Source organism: Marmota monax, unplaced genomic scaffold (genome assembly GCF_021218885.2).
Source record: "Marmota monax isolate L192 unplaced genomic scaffold, Marmota_monax_Labrador192_F-V1.1 WCK01_AAM20220418_F8-fsc00034, whole genome shotgun sequence".
NCBI classification, from domain to species: Eukaryota; Metazoa; Chordata; class Mammalia; order Rodentia; family Sciuridae; genus Marmota; species Marmota monax.
The window spans coordinates 10,922,847-10,944,793 of record NW_026693934.1 but is presented as its reverse complement, the minus strand read 5'-3'; the positions used below and the strand labels follow the sequence as shown (position 1 = coordinate 10,944,793).

The 21,947-nt window shown below is 37.3% G+C and overlaps 1 protein-coding gene across 5 annotated transcripts in view; it reads right to left on the bottom strand.

Annotated features, from left to right (window-relative positions):
- Sap130 (Sin3A associated protein 130) overlaps positions 1-21,947 on the bottom strand; it is a 77,151-nt gene that overhangs the window by 17,492 nt on the left and 37,712 nt on the right. For all 5 annotated transcript variants that reach the window (XM_046463761.2, XM_046463763.2, XM_058585404.1 and 2 more), the window contains one exon: positions 17,000-17,104. In XM_046463761.2, coding sequence (XP_046319717.1) covers positions 17,000-17,104 — 105 coding nt within the window. The remainder of the gene's footprint in view (positions 1-16,999; positions 17,105-21,947) is intronic.

The window sequence follows — 21,947 nt, the reverse complement described above, 5'->3', positions numbered from 1 at the left end:
ATATCAAACAAATATTTATAATTCCATTTCTATCAAACTCTAAAATGATGAAATAAATTACAGTGATGGAGAACAACTAGTGGCAAAGGGTGTGGTTTGCAAATGAGAGTGTCATCATGGCAGTAAAACAGTTCTCTATTCATATTATGGTAACAGATACATAAACCTATGAATGTGATAAAAATTTCCAAGTACTGTACATCTCTGTTTCCCCTCACAAATTGGTGACATCTTAATAAGGCTGGTAGTTAAGTCAACAGTATTAAACCAATGTCAATTATTTTGAAAATGGACCAATGTTATGTAAGATGTAACCATTGGTAAAGGGTACATGAGAAAGCTATTATTTTTGCAATATCTTCTTGGTCTTTTTTTTGGACGGGGGTAATTGGGGATTGAACCCAGGAATGCTTTACCATTGAGCTATATCCCCAGTCCTTTTTGCTGTACTCCCAGTGGCTCAGGATGAGGAGGCAGAGGATTGCGAGTTCAAAGCCTGTCTCAGCAACAGCGAGTTGCTAAGCAACTCAGTGAGACCCTGTCTCAAAATAAAATATCAAATAGGGATGGGGATGTGGCTCAGTGGCTGAGTACCCCTGAGGTCAATTCCTGATACCAAAAATAAAAAATATAAAAGGAAATGTTTATAACAGCTCAATTTACAATAGATAAACCATGGAATCAACCTAAGTGTCCTTCTATGGATGAATGGGTAAAGAAAATGTGGTATAGATACACACACATACACACACACACACACACAAAATGGAATATTACTCAGCCTTAAAGAATGAAATGATGGCATTTGTTAGCAAATGGATGGAACCAGAGAATTATTATGCTAAGCAAAGTAAGCCAATCCCAAAGAACCAAAGGCTGAATGTTTTCTCTGATATGCAGATGCTAATTCACAATGGGTAGGGTATTTTGGACTAGACAGAGGGGAGCGAAGGAAGGGAAGGAGGTATAGGGGTAAGAATGATAGTAGGATGAACTGGACATTATTGCCCTATGTGTATATATTATAGGACCTCTGTAACTCCTCATCATGTACAACAAGACAAATGAGAAGCTATATACCATTTATATATGTCAAAATATATTCTATTGTCATTTATAACTAATTAGAACAAGTAAAAAAATATATATATATGTGTGTGTATACACACACACACACACACGGCTGGGGCTGTAGTCAGTGGCAGCGCACTTGCCCAGCATGTGCAAGGCACTGGGTTCAATCCTCAGCACCATATACAAATAAAATAAAGGCATTCTGTCCATCTACATCTCCAAAAAAAATTTTAAAAACATACAAATAATAATAATAATAATAATAATAAAGAAAACTGGCTGAATCTAATGGGAATAGCAAGCTTGATTCTGTTTTAACTTGCCCTATTTCCACTCTTTTAGCTCTATATTAGGTTTGCACAGCCAGTCCACACACAGTGAAAACCAGCAGCCTAGCTGTACAAGAGGTTGGAGCACCTTTAAATTCTCATTTTCAGAACACTGTTACTGTGGGACTGGTCTGGTTATGACCCAAAGACCCCACATGCAAAACCATATCTGATCTGACTTGGAATGTATCTACTGAAAGCACCTTTCTCCCAAGAGACATTTGTTAAATAAAAAAAAGAAGGCCAGACATGTTGGTGCACACTGTAACCCTATGAAAAGTTTAAGGCCAGCCTTGACAACTTACCAAGACCCGAGGCAACTTAGGGTGATTCTGTCTTAAAATAAAAAATGAAAAAAAGGCTGAGGATGTGGCTCAGTAGTTAAATGCCTCTGGGTTTAATACCCAGTATCTTTTTTTTTTTAATATTTATTTTTTAGTTGTAGTTGGACACAATTCCTTTATTTATGTATATGTGGTGCTGAGGATCGAACCCAGGGCCTCTCACGTGTTAGGTGAACACTCTACCACTGAGCCACAACCCCAGCCCCTAATACCCAGTATCTTAAAAAAAAAAAAAAGGCAACTGATTGATTTCACCGTGGTCTGAGGGTCCAAAGTGCTTAAAGGAAAAGGTAAGGAAGGAAATATCCACATATATTTTCTGGCAATCTAAGAAGCAACATGTATGTGTAGGATGTGTGCATACCAAAGCTGTGTACATGGCCAGGAACAGATGAGAGGACTTTAAGCTTTCCTGTTTCCTTTAACTGACCTTGAAACTAGTTTTAAAAAGGAAGTAATGAGTAAGGCAGTTTTATTAGTTTGGTTTTTCTGAGATAGGGGTCTCACCATTTTACCCAAGCTGCTCAACTGATCCTCATATCTCAACCTCCTGAGTATCTGGGACTATAGGTATTCACCACCCTGCTTGGTTAAGGCAGAGTTTTAAACTGCCTGTCAGGGCAATAAATGGGTAACCTCAAGACATATGCAGGGCCTCTCGGTAAATGCATGGAGATGTATTGGTTTTATGCATTCAAGGAAATTTCTGTTGAGAGAATTCAGGGGTCAAACAAGATGAAGATACAAAATATACAGGATTAAGTTCAGAAACAGCACTACACAAAACTACAATAAACAGCAATAACAACACATTCTAGGGAAAGAATCTGATTTTTAGAGCTGTCACACTATATAGTATATAATGCTCAAGTTTTCAATAAAAACTTATAAAATATGTAAAGAAACAAGGAACTATAACTCATACAGAAGGAGGAAAAGTAATCAATAAGTGTCACTAAAGAATCAGAGATGTTAGACAAAGAATTTAAATCAGCTATTTTAAATATATTCAAAGAACTACTTGAAACCAAGTTAAAAGAACGAAAGGAAAAAATGAAAATTATATTCTTAGCAAAATGAGAATATTAATAGATAGAAATGATAAAAAGGACCGAGTAGGAAGTCTGGAGCTGAAAGGCCTAAAGGCCGAGGGGGGGAAAAGGTCACTACAGGAGCTCAACTGTATATTTGAACAGGCACAAGAGAGAATCAGTAAAGTTGGTTATGGTGGCATACACAGTAATCCTGCACTTGGCTAACATGCATAAGGTTCTGGGTTCAATCTAGAGTACTGTAAGAAACTGAGCGTGGTGGTGCAGGCTGGTAATCCCAATTACTCAGGAAGCTCAAGAAGGAAGATTGCTAGTTCAAGGCCAGCCTGGGCAACCTGATGAGACTCTGCTTCAAAATAAAAAATAAAAAGGGCTGGGAATGAGGGTAAAGCACCCATGAATTCAATCTCCAGTACTTTAAAGAAAAAATAAAAAGGGAAGGAAGGAAATGAGATTAGTGAATTTAAACAGTGTCAGCTGAGATATGAAAACCAAACTAAGATACCTCAAGGAAAGAAAACTTCAGACAAATATCCCTGATGAACACAGATGCAAAAATTCTCAATAAAATTCTGGCAAATCGCATAAAAAATATTAAAAAGATCGTGTACCAGGCTCAAGTGGGGTTCATCCCAGGGATGCAAGGATGGTTCAACATATGGAAATCAATAAATGTACTACATCACATATATAGACTTAAAGATAAGGATCACATGATGATCATCTCAACAGATGCAGAAAAAGCATTTGACAAAACACATCACCTCTTCATGTTCAAAACACTAGAAAAACTAGGAATAGTGAGAAAATACCTCAACATTGTAAAAGATATCTATGCTAAACTCAAGGTCAACATCATTCTAAACGGAGAAAAACTGAAAGCATTCCCTCTAAAAACTGGAACAAGACAGGGATGTCGTCTTTCACTACTTCTAATCAACATAGTCCTTGAAACTCTAGCTGGAAAAATCAGATAGGTGAAAATAAATTAAAAGGTTACAAATAGGAAAAGAAGAACTCAAACTCTTTTTTTTTTTTTTAAATATTGATTTTTTTTTAGGTGTAGTTGGATACAATGCCTTTATTTTATTTATTTTTATGTGGTGCTGAGGATCGAACCCAGGGCCTCACACGTGCTAGGTAAGCGCTCTACCGCTGAACTACAACCCCAGCTCCCTCACTATACATACATACATATATATATATATATATATATATATATATATACATATATATATATATATATATTTTATTTGTAGATAGACACAATATCTTTATTTCATTTTTATGTGGTGTTGAGGTTTGAACCCAGTGCCTCACATGTGCTAGGTGTACACTCTACCACTGAGCCACAACCCCAGCCCTAAACTCTCGCTATTTGTGGACCACATGATTCTATATTTAGAAGATCTAAAAGATTCCACCAGAAAACTTCTAGAACTAATAAATGAGCTCAGCAAAGTAGCAGGATATAAAATCAATACCCATAAAACAAATAAATTTCTACACACAAGAGATGAATCTACTGCAAGAGAAATTAGGAAAACTACCCCACTCATAATAGCCTAACAAAACTTGGGAATCAATCTATGAGAGGTGAAAGACCTCTATAATGAAAACTACAGAACACTGAAGAAAGAAATTAAAGAAGATCTTAGAAGATGGAAAGATCTCCTATGCTCTTGGATAGGCAGAATTAATATTGTCAAAACTGTCATACTACCAAAACTATTATATGGATTCAATGCAATTCCTAGTAAAATCCCAATGACATTCTTCATAGAAAAAAAAGCAATCATGGGATTCATTTGGGAAAAAAAAAAAGAGACCCAGAATAGCCAAAGCAATCCTTGGCAAGAAGAATGAAGCAGGAGGCATCACAATACCAGACCTCAAACTATACTACAGAGCAATGGTAACAAAAACAGCATGGTATTGGCACCAAAATAGATATGTAGCCCAATGGTACAAAATAGAAGACAGAGACAAACCCATATAAATACAGATATCTCATATTAGATAAAGGCACCAAAAACATACATTGGAGAAAAGATAGCCTATTCAACAAACGGTGCTGGGAAAACTGGAAATTCACATGTGTGGCAAAATGAAAGTAAATCTCTCACCCTGCACAAAAATCAAAGACTTAGGCACTAGAACAGAGGTCTTATGTCTACTAGAAGAAAACATAGGCCCAAATCTTCATCATGTTGGCTTAGGACATGACTTCCTTAACAAGACTCCTAAGGCCCAAAAAGTAAAATCAAGAATCAATAAGTGAGATGGATTCAAACTAAAAAGTTTCTTCTCAGCAAAGAAAACAATAACCTGAAGAGAGCACCTACAGAATGGGAAAAAATCTTCACCATAAACATCTAAGATAGAGCAGTAATCTCCAGGGTACATAAATAATTCAAAAAAACTTAACACCAAACCCCCCCCCCTCAAAATAACCCAATTAATAAATGGGCTAAGTGACCAGACACTTCACAGAAGAAATACAACTAATCAAGAAACACATGGAAAATTGTTCTTCATCTCTAACAATTAGAGAAATGCAAATCAAAATCACTTTAAGATTTCACTTCACTCCAGTCAGAATGGCAATCATCGAGAATACAGGCAAGGGCTGGGGATGTGGCTCAAGCGGTAATGCGCTTGCCTGGCATGCGCAGGGCGCTGGGTTCGATCCTCAGCACCACATAAAAATATAATAAAGATGTTGTGTCCACCAAAAACTGAAAAATAAATATTTCTCTCTCTCCTCTCTCTTAAAAAAAAAAAAAAAAAGAAAAGAATACAGGCAGTAATAAATGTTGGCAGGGTTCGGAGAAAAAGGTACACTCATACATTGCTGGTGGGACTGCAAATTGGTCCAACCACTTTGGAAAGCAGTATGGAGATTCCTCAGAAAACCTGGCATGGAACCACCAATTGATCCAGTTGTCCTGCGCTTGGGTTTACATCCAAAGGATTTAAAATCAGCATACTACAGTGATGCAGCCACATCAATCTATAGCAGCTCAATTCACAACAGCTAAAGTATGGAACCAACCTAGATGCCCTTGAACAGATGAATGATAGAAAATGTGGTACATATACACATGGAATATTATTCAACCTATAGAAAAATGAAATTATGGACTGGGGATGTGGCTCAAGTGGTAGCATGCTTGCCTGATATGCTTGAGGCATCGATTCTCAGCACCACATAAAAATAAAGATATTGTGTCCACCTAAAGACTAAAAAATAAAATATTAAAAAAAATTGAAATTATGGCATTTGCCAGTAAATGGGTGAAGTTGGAGAATAAGCCAATCCCCAAAACCAAAGGTTGAATGTTTTCTCTGATAAGCGAATGCTGATGCATAGTTGGGGGCAGGGTAGGAAAGAATGAAGGAACTTTGGCTTGTGCAGCGGGGAGTGAGTGGAAGGGGTGGGACTGTGGGGATGGGAAGGACAACAGTAGAAGGAGACAGACATTTTCACCCTATATACATAGTATACTTTTTTGGGGGGGTGGGGGTACAGGGAATTGAACTGAGCCACATCCCCAGCCCTATTTTGTATTTTATTTAGAGAAAGGGTCTCACTGAGTTGCTTAGCACCTTGTTGTTGCTGAGGCTGGCTTTGAACTTTAGATCCTCCTGCCTTAGCCTTCCCAGCTGCTGGGATAATAGGCGTGTGCCACTGCACCTGGCTACCCAATATATATGTATGATTACACTACTGGTGTGACTCTGCACCATGTATAGCAAGAGAAATGAGAAGTTGTGCTCCATTTGTGTATAATGTGTCAAAATGTATTCTACTGTCATGCATAACAAATTAAAAAAATATTGAAGGGGACTGAGGGAGGGAGGAGAGGGAAAGGGGAGGTATTAGGGAATGGAATTGATGAAATTATACTGTTTTATTGTGTGCATGTATGAATATAGCAAATCCCACTGTTGTATATAATTTCAATGTGCCAATAAAAAGGGGAAAACAAACAATCAATAAGCTCTTTGTAAAAATAAGTAATATGGTACATAAAACATCCTGTTTTGCTTAAATGTTAGCACAATTTAAGGATATTGTGCCTCCCTTGCCAAATGTTCAGTACAAAATTGTATTTCTGCTTTTTATATTATTCATAGATAAAAATCAAAAAATATTCTGTTCTTTGTTTCATTAAAAAAAATAGTGTCAGCTGAGTTTCCATTGTGAAAAACAAAAACAAAATTGTGAGGAAAAATAAACCAAGCCTTGGGGACATTTAGGATACTTTCAACTGTATCAACATTCACATAATGAGAGTTGAAGCAGAAAGGGACAGAAATACTATTTGAAAATATAATGTGAGAAACTAATATGTACATCCATGTTTAATAAACTCAATGAAGGATCAACACCCATACCTCCTGGACACCTCATAGTTTATCTGCCAAAGTGTTGAAGAAGGTATTTAAAAGTGAAATTCTGTAATTTGGCTAGATAAAAAAACACTACATGTGGCAAAATATAAAAACAATTAAATCAAGCATTTTTTTTTGTATTTTCCCACAGATTTTAAGACTTTAAGAAAAAAAAATTGACAATATTACCTAAAATAAAAAAAGGGGTGGCACAAAGAGATGGTAAATGGGAGAGAATATTGAAAAATTAGGCCATTCCAGAAGTGCATTTGACAAATTCTGACAAATTGGAGATTCTCCCCCAACTCCCCCAAAAGTATAGGGGTTGGAAATTGATTAGTAAGAAAAAGACTATGAAAGAAACAAAGATCAGAAGGTCATGGAATACCTAGCATGCACGCACATTCACACAAAGGACTAACCCAAATTTTACTGTGGAACTTCTAAACATTGGGAAGTGAATTCATTAAAAGTTTCAGAAAGAAACAAATACAACAATATGGGTCTGGGGATATAGCTCAGTTTGTAGATTGCTTGCCTTGCATGCACAAGGCCCTGGGTTCAATCCCCAGCACCACACACACACACACACAAATTGATATAAAGGTTGGGGTTCAAGATAGCATTAGGCCTTTGAAGAATAACAGCAAAATACACAAGACCACAAGACAACAGTAACACTTGAATATTTCTAAGGAATAATAGTGTCCAATCTAAAATTCTTCAAGCCCTTCTATCACTTAAGAGGGAGAAAAGTAGTTCTGTTTTTAGGTTGGGAAGATAAAGAGACATACTCTTTCCTAATTCTAGTACTAAATATAGCCAAACATCTGAGTGCAATGTATAACAAGCAACTAACTGTAGGGTAAAGGGAAGACACACTAGCTAGGGACCTAAGGACCTGCAGAACAACACAGCAATGAAGGGAAGGTAGGGATGGTGATGTTATCTAGTACTGGTGATACCTGCTCAGGAGAGCTGCACTGATTCGGGGTATGGCAAACCAGTTGATTTCCTTATGGAGCCCTTCTAATTCCAGAGCTTTAGTTCCAGCAATTTGTACCTTGACCCTAAATTCCCAGAGGATAAAGCCTCTAATTTTGATAAGTCCTTTCCCATAAGGTTTTTGACATTTTTTACTTTCCACAGTTTTTTCAACAGTGTGATCAAATCCTAGAGTCTTGCCAATATATGCATACAATGGTATCTCAGAATATTTTTAAAATTTGCTCTTTTCTTCATATAAAGAAGTCAAGCATCATTCCACATGTTAAAGATCATCTATAAACTATTAGAACTTCTGGTCCATTTTGCAGAACTTATTATTCTTCATTTCTTGCAGTTATTTACAAATATTTCTCCCTAATTTGTCTTCTGCTTTGCTTAAAAAAATTTTTTTTTTTTTTTCTTTTTTGGTCCTGGGGATTGAACCCAGGACCTTGAGCAGCATGTTAGGCAAGTACTTATCACAAAGCTACATTTCCAGCACTAAGTTTTTTCTTGACAAGTTAAAAAAGATTTCTTAAACTGAGTCAAATTTCTTAATGCTTCCTTTTAAAAAATAGCTTCTAGATTTTTAGATTATAAAAAAGATTATAAATAAATTTACTCATTTTCTTCTTTTTGTTATTTGCATGGATCTGTCTTTTGAGGTTTTTTTTTTTTGTTGTTGTTATTGTTTTAAACTTTTTTCAGCTTCTCCGGTTATTTTCCCTGTTTCTTTTTTTCTTTTTGCAGTGTTGGGGATCAAACTTAGGACTCTGAGCATGCAAGGCAAGCAATCTATCATTGAGATACATTTCTTATTTCACTTGTGCTTTTTTTTTGTTTTTCTTGGTTAGTGCTAGTCTGTTTTCTAAATCACTGATTTCTGCCTCTCTATATATTATTTCCTTTTTTTCCATTTTGTTTTCTGTCATTGTAGGTTGATAATTTGCAATGTTTTAATTGACGTAAGTATTTTTTTAAAAGTTGTAGATGGACACAATACCTTTATTTATTTTTAATGTGGTGCTCAGGATCAAACCCAGTGTCTTGCATGTGGTAGGCAAGTGCTCTACCACTAAGCTACAACCCCAGCCCTGCCATAAGTATTTTAAGGCTATGAATTTTCCTCTAACTACTACTTTAGAAGCAGCTCGATGATATTAATAGTGTTTTCCCTGGGTTTGTTTTTCTGTCCTAATTTCCCCCTTTTAAAGAATAAAGTATATCCTCACTTTAACTAGTTATATCTTCAATGACTCTCTTCCCAACAAGGTCACATTCTGAAGTATTGAGGATAAAGAATCCAACATGGGAAATTGGGGAGAACATAATTCAACTCATTATAAAGTCATTTCCATGTACTGTAATATGACATATGCTTGATCTTTTACCTCAGTATGATCTGTATGAATTTTCTTTTCATTTTCATCCTCTGTTTTATACTGTTTTCTGCAGTTTTAATTTTGCCTTCATTCTGTGGCATCACCTAGTGCTTTGCTGAGTCTTATCAACTTGGGTCATCTCTGTATGTTTTGCTATTTACTCTGGGAATCTGTACATTTCATCTTTGTGTCTCCCTTCATAGAGATATAGTTATTTCATTAAGCTGTTAGATTTCACAATGGAATGTTTGTTTTGTGTGTGCTAGGGACTGAACCCAGATGTGCTTTAGCACTAAGCTATATGCCCAGCACTTTTTATTTTCTATTTCGAGAGAAGGTCTTACTAAGTTACTTATTAGGGCCTTGCAAAATTGTTGGGATTATGGGCATGTACTACCATACCCGGCCATGATAGAATGTTTTGTTATAAATCTCATGTTCCCTGGTGAGTGTTTTAGTGAGCAAATTAGTAATATTTTGTTGCTCTTCTCTGTTTAATCTTCCTATCAGTTATTATTCCTCATCAGAGAATGAGTTAGGCTATGCCTAAAACCCGTCATTTACATGAGAATCCTTCTCCTTGCATGTGGTAGTATGGGGAGGTTGTTTTTCCAGCAAGTTATTTTTTCATAATTCAAACAAACTCATTTTGGGTGCCACAGAAACAGAATGACTACTTCATATAAGGCCGCAATGGGTGCATGTGTGGGACCCCATCTCCACAATGTCTCTGAATTACACTAACTCCAAAAATGATTCTACAAAATAGTCCCTCCCCAACCCCAATTTCTGCATCTGCTATGACAAATAGGAAGACTTGGGGATGTGGCTAAAGCGGTAGTGCGCTCGCCTGGCATGCATGCGTCCCGGGTTCGATCCTCAGCACCACATACAAAGAAAAGATGTTGTGTCCGCTTAAAACTAAAAAAATTTAAAAAATAAAAACAAATAAAAACAAATAGGAAGACTTGGTATGCTCTTAATCTTCAGGAACTAGACACATTTTTTTTTAGCACTTTAAAACTAAGTCCATATTTTATTTGGATTTTTAAAAAATACATTTTAGGGTTGAGATATAGTTGGTAAAGACTGATCGCCAGTTTCAGAAAAGACAAAAGAAATCCATTTCAAACAATAAAAACAAACGTGCTAATTTAAAACTGTTAATAACTAGGGTTAGGGGTATATCTCAGTTCTAGAGCACTTGCACATGTGAGGCTGGGGGTTCAATCTCCAGTTATGCCAATAAAATCAAATCAGACAAAAATGTAGTATCAAATGTTGGCAAGAATGTGGAGAAAATGGAAACACACATTTCATGTAGATGTAAATGAGTACAATGACTGGAAACCAAATTAAGCTACACATTTACTTTGACCCAGCAATGCTACTTGTAGAAACACATCAAAGAAATGTATGCAAAAGAGCCAATGACAGAGGAACAAAGAGATTCATGACAATATTACTACAGTAAAAAAACGGAAATAACTGAAGCATTCAGTAGCCAATGTTTAATAATGGTACCAACAATGGCAGGAACATCATGTAATACACAGTTTCCTTTGGTGGTTTTCCATTTTCCTAACCTCTGACAATGATAGGTCCCCTAAGGCATGGTCCTTATTTTACTTTTAGTCTCTATTTATACTCTTCCAACTGTCAGATAGGGATCATGATCACTGAGTAATATCACTTCATTACAAGTCTGGTGGTGATCGGTTACTGCACATCTGAACCAGTTATTTCATAGTTCATGAAAGCAATTAAGTGTATAGGTGTGCTCCTCTGCTTCCCCAGCAATAAATCCAAGTGAAATTTTTACAAAAATGGAGGACTGAGAGAAAACTGGACAACAAAGATGAAAAATGCAGGAAAAAAATTTCTGAAATAAGAACAGAAACAACAACAACAAAAACACCCCCCACCAATCTCAAAAAGTGATGCTGCTGTAGAAGGGAAAACTGGCTGTGAGTAAATATAAAAATGGCCCAGCAAAGAGAAGAACAAGACCTAGGCTTATAGGAAACTATGGTATGGACCATACTGAAAAAGTCTTATGAATATTTTTTAAAAAAGGTAAAGTTGCTTTAATTTTGTCTTTTAGTTTAAATTGCACTAGGAACAGAAAGCTCTGGTGGATGGACAATTTACTGAGGTGAACTAAAAAAGAGTAATTTTTTTTTTTTTTTAAATCACAATCATTCAAGGCCAAAGTGTTGAAGATATTTGCTACACTAACAGAAAATGGTAGTTACCAGAAAAATGAAAACCTTTTACTGTGGATAAAGCTGGTTTCATCATTTCAGAAGTCAGCATGAATATGACTGATTTTAAACACTAGTGAAGCTGCTAGCACAGAAAAAGATGCTGCTGTGAAATATATACCCAGGATCTAAGCAGCAGCAAAGGCAAGTGGTTTTGATGAAAAAAACAAAACAAAAACAAAAACAAGTACTACCAGGTGTGGTGGTGCATGCCTATAATCCCAGTACTTGAGAAGCTAAGGCAGGAGGATTGCCAAGTCTGAGGCCAGTCTCAGCAACTTAGTGAGGCCCTAAGCAAATTAGTGACACCCTGTCTCAAAATAAAAAAAAAAAAAATAAATAAATAAAAAAAAGAAAAAGAAAAAGAAAAAAAGGAAAAAAGTAAAAATTCTTCTATTTAAGGGGGAAAAAAAAGTACCTGAAATGAAGCTAGTAAAAATCTTCACATTATAGGAACTGTGAGAGATTTCACAACACTGAATATGTAAAGGATAAAATCTTAGAAATGGGTCTTATCTTGTTAAGAAGTGTAACAAACTGGGTGCAGTGGAATTTGACTGGCAGGCTGAGGCAGGAAGATCAGAAGTTTCAGGCCTGCCTTGGCAACCTAGCAAGACCCTGCTTCACAGAACTAACATCATCAAAATGGCGATATTACCAAAAGTTCTCTATAGGTTTAATGCAATGCCAATCAAAATCCCAATGGCATTTCTTGTAGAAATAGAGAAAGCAATCATGAAATTCATATGGAAAAATAAAAGACCCAGAATAGCAAAAGCAACTCTAAGCAGGAAGTGTGAATCAGGCGGCATAGCGATACCAGATTTCAAACTATACTACAGAGCAATAGTAACAAAAACAGCATGGTACTGGTACCAAAACAGGCGGGTGGACCAAAGGTACAGAATACAGGACACAGAGACTAATCCACAAAGTTACAACTATCTTATATTTGATAAAGGGGCTAAAAGCATGCAATGGAGGAAGGATAGCATCTTCAACAAATGGTGCTGGGAAAACTGGAAATCCATATGCAACAAAATGAAACTGAATCCCCTTCTCTCGCCATGCACAAAAGTTAACTTAAAATGGATCAAGGAGCTTGATATCAAATCAGAGACTCTGCATCTGATAGAAGAAAAAGTTGGCTCTGATCTACATATTGTGGGGTTGGGCTCCAAATTCCTTAATAGGACACCCATAGCACAAGAGTTAATAACAATAATCAACAAATGGGACTTACTTAAACTAAAAAGTTTTTTCTCAGCAAGAGAAACAATAAGAGAGGTAAATAGGGAGCCTACATCATGGGGAACAAATTTTTACTCCTCACACTTCAGATAGAGCCCTAATATCCAGAGTATACAAAGAACTCAAAAAATTAAATAATGAGATAACAAATAACCCAATCCACAAATGGGCCAAGGACCTGAACAGACACTTCTCAGAGGAGGACATACAATCAATCAACAAGTACATGAAAAAACGCTCACCATCTCTAGCAGTCAGAGAAATGCAAATCAAAACCACCCTAAGATACCATCTCACTCCAGTAAGATTGGCAGCCATTATGAAGTCAAACAACAAGTGCTGGCGAGGAAGTGGGGAAAAGGGTACTCTCGTACATTGCTGGTGGGACTGCAAATTGGTGCAGCCAATTTGGAAAGCAGTATGGAGATTCCTGGGAAAGCTGGGAATGGAACCACCATTTGACCCAGCTATTGCCCTTCTCGGACTATTCCCTGAAGACCTTAAAAGAGCGTACTACAGGGATACTGCCACATCGATGTTCATAGCAGCACAATTCACGATAGCTAGACTGTGGAACCAACCCAGATGCCCTTCAATAGATGAATGGATAAAAAAAAATGTGGCATTTATACACAATGGAGTATTACTCTGCACTAAAAAATGACAAAATCATGGAATTTGCAGGGAAATGGATGGCATTAGAGCAGATTATGCTAAGTGAAGCTAGCCAATCCCTAAAAAACAAATGCCAAATGTCTTCTTTGACATAATGAGAGCAACTAAGAACAGAGCAGGGAGGAAGAGCAGGAGGAAAAGATTAACATTAAACAGAGACATGAGGTGGGAAGGAAAGGGAGAGAAAAGGGAAACTCCATGGAAATGGAAGGAGACCCTCATTGTTATACAAAATTACATATAAGAGGTTGTGAGGGGAATGGGAAAAAAAACAAGGAGAGAAATGAATTACAGTAGATGGGGTAGAGAGAGAAGATGGGAGGGGAGGGGAGGGGGGAGAGTAGAGGATAGGAAAGGTAGCAGAATACAACAGTTACTAATATGGCATTATGTAAAAATGTGTATGTGTAACCGATGTGATTCTGCAATCTGTATTTGGGGTAAAAATGGGAGTTCATAACCCACTTGAATCTAATGTATGAAATATGACATGTCAAGAGCTTTGTAATGTTTTGAACCAATTAAAAAAAAAGGAAAAAAAAAAAAAAGACCCTGCTTCAAAATAAAAAATTTTGAAAAGGGCTGGGGATGTGACTTAGTGGTAGAGCACCCTTGGGTTTCATCCTAAAAACCCATGCATACACACACACACACATACACACACACACACAAGTATTAAAATTTGCAAAGGCTTAGAAGGAGTTTTGCTTTGTATCTTAAGAAAAGAAGGCAAGAATGGTTGCAACCACTCTTGTGTTTCTAGCATTTTAAATTATACTGTACTAAGCAAATAGTTTCACTATTTTTTTCCCCATTTTCTTACATATTATAATCAACAGTAAAATTTTTTTTTAGTATTTTCACAGAAGATTTAACAGGTCACAGAACAATTGTAACTTTCCCAATGATTAAGATAATATAATCTTACCTTAAGATATTGCAGGGCTGGGGACATAGCTCAGTTGGTAGAGTGCTGCCTAGCATGCACAAGGTCCTGGGTTCAATCCCCAGCAACACACACACACACACACACACACACACACACAAAAGAATAAGATTACATTGCAGTTTCAGCTTCCAGCAACATTTTTTATGCTCCTGCACTAATGTGCAAAATGACAACTGCAAGTACCTTCTACATCAAAGTCTTGGTCCCTGCTCTTTTCTCTGCCAGACACATTCTGACACCAGAGAGCACATGGTGTTTCCTTCACGCTTTTTACCTCTGCGAAAAGATTTACCTCTGTAAATCATTAGCTCTTTCTCCCATTACTTTTTATTCCCTTTATACTTTTTATACGTTTCTTTTTCCTAATACATTTTTTATTTCTCTACAGTTATAGGAAGTAAGGTTAAAGGGAATGGACGTTTTGTGTCACCGCAACCTGTCTGTAGAACCCCAAATGACACCCAGAAAAAATAAGGGTAATTAATAATTTTTCTTTTTAAGTAAAGCTTTATGAACAGTAGATCTAAGATGATTAAGTTATTATTTATACTAAGAAAAAAGTGGAGATGTAAAAGAATCTTATCAGCAAAACTCCCCCCCCCCAGTACTGGGGATTGAACCTAGGGCCTCACGTGTGCTAGGCACACCCCAACTCTTTTAAAATTAAATCTACTTTTGTATTTGTGGTACTAGGGGATTGAACCCAGGAGTACTCTACCACTAAGCCACTAAGTTAAGCCATCCACAGTCCGTTTTATTTCTGAGACAAGGTCTCATTAATTTGCCTATGCTGGCCTTGATCCTGCCTTAGCCGCCCAAGTAGCTGTGTTATAGGCATATGCCACAGTGCCAACAAGACTTCACTTTAAAGAATCCATTAATGCTGGGCACAGTGGCACACACCTATAATTCCAGCTACTGGGAGGCTGAGGAAGTTTCAGGCCAGCCTGAGCTACTTAGCAAAAGCCTGTCTTAAAAAAAAAAAAAAAAAAAACATGGCTGGGGATGACGTAGTTCAGCAATAGAGTACTTGCCTAGCATGTGCAAGGCCCTCAATTCAATCCCCAGTAGTAAAAAATGAATGAATAAAAATAAAGGAAAAAAAATAATCTATTGAATTGTTACACATGGTGACACACATATAGTTCTAGTTTCAGCTCCTCAGGAGCTGAGGTAGGAGGATCACTTAAGCCCATGAATTCAACACCACTTGGGAAATATAATGAATGATACGCCATATCAAAAACAAAAATGAAAAAGAATCTATTTATCTACAGTTATACGTAGAAAAAGACATGGAAAGGAATTTCAAAAAATGTTATCAATAAATATTATTCTGGGCAGTGAGACTGGTAATGAGGGTGGGGAACAGGATAACAATTTTTACTTCATACATCAAATAAACACACTCACACACACACCACCTTTCATTACATTTATTTTTATATAGTGCTGAGGATCAAACCCAGTGTCTCACACGTGCAAGGCAAGCACTCCACCAACTGAACTACAACCCCGGCCTCAACATCTTTCATTTTAGAAAGTTTTATTAATTTTTTTTTTTTTTTCAGTGCTTGGGATCAAACCCAGGGCTTCATGAGTACCAGGCAAGTACTCTTTAGCACTCAGCTACACCTCAAGTCCAATGGAAGATTTTTTTGAAATGGGTCTCACTATGTTGGTCAGGCTAGTCTTAAATTCCTAGGTTTAAGCAATCCTCTTGCCTCAGTTCCAGTTAGCTGGGACTAGAGGTGTGCACTACCATGCCTGGCTTTTCACACTCGAATATTTTTATATTGTCTGGTTATCATTTTCCCCAAATAATATTACTTTTATAATTAAGAAGAAAAGGAATACAGAAAAAGCAAGTACTGACTATTATTGTGATTCTTTTTTTTTTGGAGGGGGACTGGGGATTGAGCCCAGGGCCTTGTGCATATGAAGTAAGCACTCTTACCAACTGAGCTCTATTCCCCAGCCCCTGATTCTATTTTTTTCAGAAGTAACAACGGGGTATTTACTACAAGGCAGACTTTATGCCAGTGCTTTAAGTGCATCGTTTCATTTAAATGCTCAAGAATCCTATGAGGTAATTTTATAAGCATGCTCATTTTATAAATGAAGCAAACAGAGATCTGAGAAGTTGAGAAACCTGTCGAGGTCATGAAGCCAGAAAGAGCATATAAAAGATGCACAAGAGGAAATTATATGAAATTGGTCACACTTATTAGATTCTTCCCTTCACAAAGACATATAATTAAAAGTAACAGTGGTAAGAACATTTACGTGCTCACCCTGCAGGCCTGGGTGACCCAGATGTACTCCGCATGGAGCTCTCTACTCGAGGACTAGCCACTTCAGGAGGCTGAGGAGGAATGAGGGTTTTCCGAACTGCCATTCTGAAAGAGATGACACAAACCGGGAAAAAAGCAGTCTGAGGATATAAAGGACATGAAATACAAGACACACATTTGTCAGGTATAGCCATAGGAAAATAAAAGCACTACATTGATTATGTATCTTTAAAATGGATTTTTAGTATATCACATAACACAGAAATATTATTTAAAAAGCCAAATACTACTAAAGGCTTTTAACAAAATGCAAGTCTGGTCCTTTTCCCCATTCCTACTCACTTCCTGCCATCTCCATCCAGAAAGTAACCATGGTGACTCTTTTATCTGCTGCTTCTAGCATGCCACACCTCCTTTCTACCTAATGTTATTAATATGAAATGTTTATGATCTTTATTATGCCTATGTATTGATTTAGACCTGAGCAGGTCCTCAGAAGCTATGTGAAAAAACTTATCAAGGAAGAGTTTGAGATCAACTGTATTGCTCTGACTGAGAATTTCCCACTGACTTTAGCAATGTGGACATCACAAGTGATCTTCAAACATTTAGCTTGAGTAGAATGAAGGGAACTGATGCCAGACAAGAGTTGGTGTAAGAAGAAATGGCTAGAACTAGAACATGCCATTTTTTCAATGCTTAATCCACTGGGCTGCTAATATCTCAAAAAGTGTGATCAACTACCAGACAGCTCAGGTCTCCTGGTAAAAGAACTATGAAGTAGTATTCACACAAGAAGCAATAAATAAATAAATAAATATTTTTTAAAAAAGTAGCTCTAAAATTTCATCAAACCTTTAGTTAAACTAACAACTTACAGAAAACGCAAAAGACAAAAAGTACAAACACAACTACTCTGTGAGTGTAATCAGTTGAATTCCCTGTAAAGATACTGTATATTCAAGTCCTAATCCTTATACCTATATGAATGTGACCTTACCTGAAAATGGGGTTTTTGCAAGTTACAAATATCAAATTAAGATCATTACAGGCACTCCCTGAATCCAATTACTAGTACCCTTAAAACAGGAGAGGAAAGGAATATTTGACACACAAACATGTGAATATGGAGGACTTTCCAAATTGCCATTTTGTATATAAACCCTCAAATGACCAAATTTAAGAGTGACAGTAGCAAGTGCTAGTTGGTGAGAGTGTATATGGGTGTAACTACTTAGAAAAGCCATAGGCATTATCTACTAGAGGTGAAAATAAGCAAACCCCATGACCTAGCAAATTCCTCCTCAGTATATGTAAGAGATGTATCCATGTGTGCATCAAAACTCATGCACAGAAATGTTCAGGATAACATTCTAAGCAAAACCTAGAAATAACTCAAATATCCATGAATAAACTATGGGGTTATTATGTAATGGTTACTGTATATAGCAATAAAAAATTACAATCACATGCAGTAATATAAATGGATCATACAAAAACTAAGCGAAAGAATTCAGACTTACACAAAAAAATGCATAAAAAATGCATAATACTGGGTATGATTCTATTTATGAGGTCACACCTTAGAAAAACTTGTTAATTACTTTTGTGAGAAGATGCTACTTAAATACTATTGTGGTTAGACACTGTATTCATTTTGTGTCAATTCATTTTGTACACGCCTTAACTGGGCAGAATACAATGAAAATGCTGGAAGACTAGCAGAAGAATTGGAGAGAGCAAAGACAGATAACTCCTTTATTTTCTTTGCAAAGAGGAACAACAACAACAAAAAAAGGCAGGGGATGTTGGTGGTAGAAGATGAAACAACATGGGCTCAACAGAATATATGTATTTTTTAATGTACATTTTTTAGTTGTAGGTGAACAAAATACCTTTATTTTAGTTTTATGTGGTGCTGAGGATCGAACCCAGTGCCCCACGTGTGCTAGGTGAATGCTCTACCACTGAGCCATAAACCCAGCCCTCAACAGAATATTTTTTAAGACAGAAGAAATGACAGCATGCATTGGTTAGCATGTAGAAGGCCCTATGTTTGATCCCCAGCACTGAAAATGAAAAAAGAAAAAGAAATGACAGCATGTTTATGGTTTTGATGTGATTGATTCTCTTAAGAAGAAAAACTTGCTGGGCATGGTGGCACATGCCTGTTAATCCCAGTGGCTAGGGAGGGTGAGGCAGGAGGACTTCGTGTTGAAAGTCAGCCTCAGCAACTTAGTGAGACCCTAAGCAACTTAGCAACTCAGCGAGATCTTGTCTCTAAATAACATATAAAGAAGGGCTGGGATTTGGCTCAGTGGTAAAATACCCCTGGGTTCAATCCCTGGTACTAAAAAAAAAAAAATAAAAAAGTAGAAAAACCTGCTAATGTGCCAGAGAGAGGAAGAAGAGCTCCCTCTAGAGCACTGTTATTGAGTATGCAAGAGAGGAGGATATTTGTTGGCCAGCTTAAGATCCTACTTGAGATTTGTGAGGATGAGCAAAAGGCAAGGGGAAAGAAATTGAGGGATATACAAGGAAATGACTGCAAGTGACCACCAACTGATTTGGAAGAAGAGGAAAGAGGCCAAAAAAGACAGTGATGGAGACTGAAAAGGTGGTTAGGCCAAGTGGACAGAAGACTCATATGAGGCTTGCTGGAGAACTGCTGGGAGGGGAGGTAGAAAAAGGTTGTGAGCTATGGGACGTAAGAGCAATAGAAAACAAGGTCAGTGAAGTGTTGATGATGCTAACAATGTGTACACAGGTGGCTGGGGATACAGCTCAGTTGGCAGAGTGCTTGCCTCACATGCATGAGGCCCTGGGTTCAATCCCCAGCACTACACACACAAAACAAAAATGTGTACACGTACTGCTCAGAGAGGGCAGAGGAAACATCCGAGCAGCCAAAGAGTTGGAAATTTTTTTTTTTTTTTTAATTTTAAGTCAGGGTCTCATTACGTTGTTGGGCTGACCTCAAACTTGCAATCCTCTTGCCTCAGCCTCTGATTCACTGATATTAAAGGCACCTCCACATCCAGCTCATTTCTGCTTATATTGAAGGGAAAGACAGGAAGGCTACCATCACAATTGCCAGCCAGGAATGTGGTTCTGAAGGGCACAGAGACCTGCAAAACTAAACTTGAATCCAATCAAGTCCTATGGTCTGCCCTGTCCAAAAAAGGAGCCATATGGCACTACTGAGCACATGAAATTTGGCAAGTACAACTGTGTTATTATTTGTATTTTTTAGCTGTTACAGTGCTAGGGATCAAACCCAGGGTCTCTCACATGCTAGGCAAGCACTTTATCACTTAACTATGCATTCAGACTTGTATTATTTTTTTCACTTTAAGTACTCTGAACTTTAAATCAGATATTCCATTTCAGTTATTGGCACACTTTTCACTGTGCCTGGAATAGTTTGGCTACACAAAAGTACTTTTTCCAATACAAATATGAAATCTAAATACAGATTAAGTGCTTTTGAGGTGAAATGGCTAGAAAACGGCAGCGGGGCATGACGAGAATCTACCAAATGCCACCAAGTGATGGGATAAGAAGATATATAATCACTATTTCCGAGAGCTGCAGGGGAAGTACAGTCTCTGAGGAATAGCCATGTTTAAAGCAAGAACGCATGAATAAAGAGGAGGGTATTCTGCTGATGACTGATGTGACAGAGAACACAGCAGAAAAGTTTTTGGAAGGTGACAAAGTATGAAAGAAGGAACAGATTTTTTTTGTGTTCAGTGTTATAAAATTTCAAGTTACTGGTGTGGATTTATTGTATCCATCTATCCGTGTTAAGCACTTCTTTAAATTAGGAAACTCCTGCCCTTCAGTTTTGTTAATATTCTTTGCGTTACTTTGTAAATGATTCTCTTCCATTTCTCTAATCTCTCCTGTTGAAATCCCATTAATTGGAGACTGGATCTCCTCAACTGGTTCTTTTCCTGCCTTTTTACTCCACTTTTCAAATTTCTTATCTGCAAACTCTTTTTTGAGTTTTCAATTTCTATTATCATATTTTAAATTTCATGACAAGCTTTTCTTGTTCTCTGAGCGGTCCTTTTCTATAGGATCATGTTTGTGCAACTTTTCCTTTTATCTTTCTGAAGATATCATTGATAGCTTTTTGTTCATTATAGTTTTATTCTCCTTGCCTAGCCTTAGCATCTTTCCAGTTACTTTTATGGGCACATTTATCAGGGTTTCTGTCTTCTAATGTTAGAGGAGCCCTCAGATACCTGGTTATGCTTGGTGGCATAATCATGACTAGCAGTGGGGAGGACAAAGAAGCTGGATAAAGGGCTTGTCTACTATGAGGTTCACTGGAAGGTGGTCTAGCCCCTGTACTTAGGCAACCCCTACTGTTCATATCATTAAAGCTTCCTGCTTGGGCCAGGTAGATTCTCCAGAGGAAAGCGGAGTTCTCTCTCATTTTCTCTCTACCAAGTCAAGTTCAACTGCCAAGGCTAAAAGGGGAAACTGGACTGGGAAGTATATGCATTTCACCCATGGTTGGGTAGTTATTTAATTCACTTCTAGTAAAATATCTGTGGCTCCACTGTGCTGGTTGATCCTAGTGAACCATCTGCAGAGTTTGCACCTCTAGATTTCTGATAGGATGAAGAAGGGACAATGTGCCCCACAGTGTGGATACAGAACAGTATTCTGGGCTCTAAGTATTTCTCAAAAACAGATTTTAAACAAAGATGTTCTTATCTTCCCCCAAAGTAGGCTTACAATTTAGCTTTCTCACAGCTAAGGTTGAGATTACTTGCCTAGCTGCTTTCCAGCTTTAATGTCTTGTTGCTGTTGTAAGCGCTCCTGTTTTCCTCATCCTTCCATGCCTGTAATCTTTCTTTAGAAAATACCCAAGTTCAGGGCTGGGGCTGTAGCTCAGTGGTAGAGTGCCTGCCTAGCATCTGTGAGGCCCTGGGTT